The 6,858-nt window shown below is 64.9% G+C and overlaps 1 protein-coding gene across 1 annotated transcript in view; it reads left to right on the top strand.

Annotated features, from left to right (window-relative positions):
- Positions 1-501: 501 nt before the first annotated feature.
- The window catches only part of ADCY1 (adenylate cyclase 1), a gene marked incomplete at its 5' end in the record, with an annotated part of 120,431 nt that continues 114,074 nt past the window's right edge, over positions 502-6,858 (top strand). Inside the window, one exon of the mRNA XM_082846256.1 lies at positions 502-1,146. Coding sequence (XP_082702382.1) covers positions 502-1,146 — 645 coding nt within the window. The remainder of the gene's footprint in view (positions 1,147-6,858) is intronic.

Raw genomic sequence — 6,858 nt, 5'->3', positions numbered from 1 at the left:
CACTTTGCGTTCCTCTAGAATAGGGGGACCTGCTTTTATTTGGGGGGCATGCAAGGTAAGCCCTCCCACAGGGGAAAAGCGCAAAATTTCAGCATTTTTAACGCCTCGAGAGACAGCACAGTGCGTGGCACTGCGCACCAGTGGGGAAACTGAGGCCGGGAGCGGGCTAGGTGGGTGCCCGAGGTTCACGCGGCCCCTCCGGCGGCGGGGGGTCTGGGATGCGGCGTTGGGGTGCGGGCCGGGGCGCGCGCGTGTGCCTCGCGCGCCCAGGCCCGCGGCTCCGAGCTCGGCTGTCGCAGCGCGGTCTCCGGAGGACCGGGGCCGGGGCGCGGGCGGCGCCAGTGCGCAGGCGCAGCGGGCGGGAGGGGACGCGCTCGGGGCGCGCGCGCGGGGCAGCAGGCGCCCCAACTCTGCCCGCCGCGCCCCGGCGCCTCGCCGCCCGCCCGCCCGCCCGCCCGGCGCCCCGGCCGGCGAGGGGCGCGCCCGCTGCATGGCGCTGGGATGGCGGGGGCGCCGCGCGGCCGAGGCGGCGGCGGAGGCGGAGGCGGCGCGGGCGAGTCTGGGGGCGCCGAGCGGGCGGCGGGGCCGGGCGGCCGGCGCGGGCTGCGGGCGTGCGACGAGGAGTTCGCGTGCCCCGAGCTGGAGGCGCTGTTCCGCGGCTACACGCTGCGGCTGGAGCAGGCGGCCACGCTGAAGGCGCTGGCCGTGCTCAGCCTACTGGCGGGCGCGCTGGCCCTGGCCGAGCTGCTGGGCGCGCCGGGGCCCGCGCCCGGCCTGGCCAAGGGCTCGCACCCCGTGCACTGCGTGCTCTTCCTGGCGCTGCTCGTGGTCACCAACGTCCGCTCGCTGCAGGTGCCCCAGCTGCAGCAGGTCGGCCAGCTCGCGCTGCTCTTCAGCCTCACCTTCGCGCTGCTCTGCTGTCCCTTCGCGCTCGGCGGCCCCGCCGGGGCCCACGCCGGGAGGGCAGCGGTGCCGGTGGCAGCCGACCAGGGCGTCTGGCAGCTCCTTTTGGTCACCTTCGTGTCCTATGCCCTGCTGCCCGTGCGCAGCCTGCTGGCCATCGGCTTCGGGCTCGTGGTGGCCGCCTCGCATTTGCTGGTCACGGCTACCTTGGTCCCCGCCAAGCGCCCACGTCTCTGGAGGACGGTAAGTGCCGCGCGCGCTCCCGATCCGGTCTGGGACACACCTGCCCGGGAGGGACTGGGAATGCGGGGAGGAGGGCGCGCATCACCAGGTTGGGCAGGTGGGGAAACTGAGGCCCCGAATTCGAGGGGGGACGTTCAAGGTCACTCAGAGAATTGGGGACATAGTGGGGGCTGGCACCCTGGGGCCGACTCTTTTCCGAGTTACAGTCCACAAAACGCTCCTGGGTGTGGAATGTGGAGACCGGTAGACTAGTGTAGAGAGGGCAAAGATTGGCAAGGTCAGGCAGCTGGTGAGCGGCCAGGTGCGGCCAGAGCTCGGGTCCGACGCTGTCTGTCTGCGCCCATCCCCGCAGGAGGGACGAAAAGTAGGCGCGGGGAGCAGGCCAGGGCAGGCAGGATTCCTGCGGGCTGTGCGCACAGCCTAGGGTGCCTCTCCCTCACGCTTGGCGCCTGGAGCCCATGCGGCGCTCGCAGAGACCCCCTCCCAACCGTGCCGCCATGGGGGAGGTGGGAAGGGGGCAAGGACTTTGGCCCCCTCCAGCCACCCTGGCGCCCAGTTGTGGACCCGTTTGGGGTCCACAGGGACAGGGTTTGCCAAGGTCGCACAGGGCTGTGGTCTCTTCCGACCTGCTCTGCCGCAGCCGGCACCCAGGCTCGCAGCGCCTGAACTTTGTCACTGTCTTTCCCTGGCGGGCAAGATGGTTGCGAGGATCCCATGCCGGCTGCTGCCCGTGGGCTCCTCCCCAGCCCAAGGACCCCAGAGGTCTGAGGCAGATGTCTTGCCGCGTGGTGCTTTTGGAGCTTTTCCGTGCAGCCCAGCCTATCCCACCTGGGTTTGGAGGGCCCTGAGGGAGGGTTCTGTTTCTGCCTCTGGCTGCATTTTGGCAAGAGGGCGGGGTGGGTGGGGTGGGGTGGGGGAGCCCATCGAGGGAGAGAAAGGGGGAGATGGAGGAGATGGGGTGAGGAGGGGAAGCTGGACAGATCTGGCTTTGGGAGGAACAGCTGGTGTGGGGGGAGTGATGGGTGTCAGACAGCTGGGGCTGGGGCCCCACTAAGGACCCACCACCCGAGGACCAAGGGAGGGGCCCCCAGACGGTGATGCCCGGATTGCACAGGGTCAGAGGGACCACGGGACACACAAGAGTGACACAATGCTGGACCTATATTTCAGGGCCCAGAGAGGCCAGTGTGTGGTGAGGGCTGGGAGGGGAGGAGGAGGGAGTATGTGGAGAGGGGCTGGGGGGTGGGGGGAAGAGAGGAAGGGAAGTAGGGGTGAAGGCCGGAGGCAGAGAGGAGGCAGAGATAAAGGCAGAAAAAAGGGAAGAGGGCCAGAGGGCTGTGAGCCCCCAGGGAGGGGGGAGGGGGGAGGAGGGGGAGGGGAGGGGAGGGGGAGGGGGAGGGGAGGGGAGGGGGAGGGGGAGGGGGAGGGGGAGGGGAGGGGAGGGGGAGGAGGAGGGGGAGGGTTTGTTTCTCCATCAGGTCTCCTATGGGCTTTGAGTGCGGCTTGTTTGACCTTCGCAGGGGGCACCCCTGTATCTCTCCCCCGACAACCCTCCCATGTGTTGTGGTTGTCCCTCTCCCCCCCACACAGCCAGGCCCCCCCAGCAAGGACAACTTCCCTACCAGGACCGGGAGGGAGGCCAGGTCAGCTGCAGGTGGGGAGGGGGCCTGGACAGGCCTGGGCTGGGGCCTGGCTCAGTTCTGGTTGCACCCAGGGCTTCAGTCAGCTGCTTCAGTGACAGGCAATACTATTGTCTTCTTTTTTAATAACCAATGCTTTATGTAGCCTGTAGTCATTCCTTTTAGAGAATTAAAAGATTAAAACAGAGAGGGGGGAGGGGTGCGGGAGGGGGAGTCTGTAAAGGTGCCTCGGGCACTCAGAACTCTGCCCCTCCCCCAGGATAAGAGGAGCTCCTGTATTCTAGGAAGAAAGGGAGACCATCCTGGGGGCGTGGGAGTCGTAGGGAGCAGACATCTGGGCTTCACTGCTACTGGCTGTGATTCCCTGGGCAATGTAGACCCTTCCTTTTCTGAGCCTCAGTTTCCCCACCTGTCTAAAGGGCATCGCAGCTCCCCTGTAGGGCTGTGGTGAAAGTTCGTACTGGAAAAGCACATATTTGAAATCTCAGGCCCCTTCTGAATCGTTTTGGCTTCCCTAGAATGTGCATATTCAAGCCCATGAGTCTGTACAGGTGGTGGTGATATTGACAGAGAGATGGGGATGGATGCAGAGAAATACGTGGTGATCCGACTGTATGGTGCCCCAGGGATCCTCCCTTCCAATTAGAAAATTCTGGGAGTCTGTGAAATCTGTCCTTGGTGAGCTCTGCAACTTGGTATTTGAGACCAGTGAAGAAGATAGCACCCACGTTTCCGAAGCATGTCCGCTGCTAATCACGCTTCACCGCCTCCCTGCCATCTTGCAGTACACTCACCTGCTGACAGCGCTGCTCCCGCAGGATGGAATTTGGGGCAGGCAGAAGCCCTGCAGGACACAGGGTAGAGGCCAAAAAGCGGCAGAAGAAGGACTGGATGAATGAGGCGGTCTGTGCATGGGTGCCGCCTTTGCTGCCTATATGCAGCGTGTCATATGCTCGCCGGAGAAAGCGCGCTCTGGGGACTGAGACCGGGGTTCAAGTGTGGGCTCCCAGAGCCTCAGGCCCTCCGCAGGGAGGCTCTAAGGCTGTCTCGCAGCAATCCTGTGCCGCCCTGGTGTGTGGGGATCTGGGGACGCAGCCGTGTGCCTTTGGGCTCTGTAGAGCCGGGGCCAGCCCAGTTGCCGGGAGGCCGAGGTGGACATGCAGAAAGCCGGCCACGTGACTGCACTGCTGAAATTTGGGGGCCTCCACCCTTCCCCGAGAGGGTGTGCCTGCTGCTTTCCGCTAGAGCAGAAGAAATTTGGGGGAAATGGCCTTATTCCCACCTGGCCCAACACCAAGGATGAGCCCCATGAATGTGGACTGGACTGGGTCCCCCCCTCTCCCAGCCCCTTGCTTTCAGGGCCCCCCGGTTGTACCTAAACACAGTCAGTCACTTTTATTTAACTGGGCAACATGTCAGAACTGAAGGCATCACGTTCAGGAACACCTGAGGCCTGCTCAGAACCAGCAGCGGTGGGCAGGCTGGAGGGCATGGGGTGGGGGGGTGAGCACAGCAGCCTGGGGGCCTGGGGCTTCGAGGGTGGCGGAGGAGGGGAGGGGGAGATGCCAGATTTGTCCCTTGTTGACTGACAGAGCCTTGAGGGGGGAGGCTCTGGGAGGAGGTGACTGTGCTCAGGGACAGGTTGGCTGGGGAGTGGCGGGGAAGTAGAGTCAGGCGAGGGCTTGCGAAGGTCATTGCCGGGGAGTGATGGTGGGGCAGGAGGGGTGTCTCTGGAGAAGGGTTGCTGGCTCAGGGTGCCTGCTCTGCCCCTCAGGCGCCTTGCCTGTGACGGATGCAGGGCGCAGAGCCCCAGCTTCCACCCTGTGCTGACTCTCTCCCCAGGGCTCCCTCCCAGATGCCCGCTTTGTGGGCAGGTGGGTCAGGATTGCTGTCTTTTTTCAGAGGGGGAATAGCGAGGGTCCACTGCAGTGTGCAACTTGCAGTGCAGTCTGGTTGCCTATCCACGTAAAGGAGATGTGTTTAGTGCCTGAACCACAGAAAGGGTAGCAAATCGCTGCTGTGCTGGGGAGCTGGGAGCTGGCCAGAATTCCCCCTGCCCCTCCAGTTTGGGCTGAGCCCTTGAGGAGAACGTGAGTGCTGGCAGGTGGAGCCACATGACCGCTGTCAGAATCACCATGTGTGCTGGCTGTATCGGCCGCCACACGGGCTTGGGCAGCCATGCCTCCCGCCCCTATGTGTCTCCCACCCCTCCTTCCAGACCTGTGCCCCTCCCTCGGCCCAGCGCCTCCTCAGGCGGGGCCCTCCCCCCCCCATGGCCCCCTGCTCCACTGGCTGGCCCTCTTCCCCTCTGGTTCTCTGCATCTCCCCTCACCCCGCCTCCCTGGACCCTCTCCTGACCAGCCCGCCTCTGCAGCCGTGCCGCACAGCCGGCCCCTCACCCCGGTGGGGCCCCTTCTCCTCTGGCTGGGCTCTTTCCTAGGTGGGGCCCCTCTCCTGCTGCACGTAACCCCCCAGCCTCCTGACTGCCCCCTACTGGTCCCTCCCTCTCCCTCCCCTGCCCTGGCTGGATCCCATCACCCGCTGGCTCACCGGCCTTGGCTCCCGTCACTGGGCAGGGCTCAGCCCCACGGCGACTTACTGCCCCGGCTTCCCACCCCCTGCACATTACAGCCCGGCTGCTCCCTGAGCCTTGGGCAGTGTCCAGTGGCTCCTCCAGGCCTCCAGGTTCATGTCCAGCGGGCATCCCACAGGGCACACCTGATTCCCCAGCCCCCTTGTCTGCTGGGCAGTCCCCTCCCTAAACCTGGTCTGTTTCCATCACAGCTGTGTCATCCTCCCGCCAGGGCAGCCTGCTCAAACTGTAAGAAGCACCTGGAGCTGCCTACACCAGAGCAGCAGGAACTGGGGCCTGGGTGAGGGGGAACCGTCCTGGCGTCGGGCGAGGGTTCCCACCTGTTCCCCCTCTGGGCGGTCCTGTGGGCCCCAGGCTTTCCTTTGTGGCCGCAGGACCCCCAGACTGTCCCTGTGCTGGAGTCTGGCCCCCCGGTGGACCTGGTGGAAGGAACGGGGACCAGGCGAAGCAGACATGGCTGTGAAGCCTCGCAGCTGCTCGGGCTGGGGCACCTTCTCTGGACAGTTCTGTGATCCACGTTTGGGTGCCAGGCCCCGAGCTAGGGGACCAGACCACCTGCCCTCCAGAAAGTTAGTCTTTGGGGACCCCGATCAACAACTGGAACTACAGTGTGTGCTGGGGGAGTGTGTGTGACCTTCGGAGGCGTGTGAAGGGGACAAGGCAGACAGGGGGCTCAGGGTGGCCTCCTGCGGACAGTGCGCTCCAGCCAAGTCCTGGATAGATGAGGCCAAGGGGCTGCTGGACCCTGGGGCTGCAGGTGGCTGCCTGAGGGACTGAGCTGGTCACCACGGGGCCAGGGAGGAGGGCGTGGAAGAAAGGGCAGGTGCGGGGAGGGCCTGGGGCTCGGGCCACAAGGAATATTTGGAAGTCTCCCTCAAGCGGGTCCTGTGGGGAAACGTCCCCACCCGCTGCCCTTTCCGTGGGCTTACAGTGGTTCTGGGGTGATGCCCTTCTCCCCTCACATCTGTGAGGTCCAGAGGGTCAGGGCCCAGCCTCTGGGTTGACGGGTCTCCTGCTGGCTCTGTGTTCCTGCAGGCTTGGAGCCCAGAAATGTCCTCGGATCATTTCCTGACCCAGATGGGGTGGGTCGGAATTCCCAGCACCGCGGGGGCTCTGCTCCGAGCTGTGGTGCGGTGGGCAGGGGACTTACCCTGTGCCTCAGTTTCCTCCGAGGTCACGCCCATGGTTGTGTAGGTGCAGGTGGCCCTCTGGGACCGTGGCTTCCCCGCAGCGTGGGCCAGCACTCAGTGAAGTGGGAGTCTCCTCTTGTCATCACAAATTGAGCGTAGCCTGTGACCTACGAGTTTTCCCTACCTTGGTGACCCTCTGTCTGGTCTTGGTCAAACGCTGAAAGAGACGCGCAGGATGCTGGTGGCAGGCCGTCTGTCCAGACTGTGCCCTTTGGGTGTTCCCATCGCTTCCGGCCCGTGTGCTGTTGGGAGCCCTCCCGTAGCACAGCCCAGCAGCGGCAGCCAGAGG

This window comes from Leucopleurus acutus (genome assembly GCF_964270905.1).
Source record: "Leucopleurus acutus genome assembly, chromosome: 9".
Lineage (NCBI taxonomy): Eukaryota > Metazoa > Chordata > Mammalia > Artiodactyla > Delphinidae > Leucopleurus > Leucopleurus acutus.
This window is presented reverse-complemented; position numbering and strand designations above follow the sequence as displayed.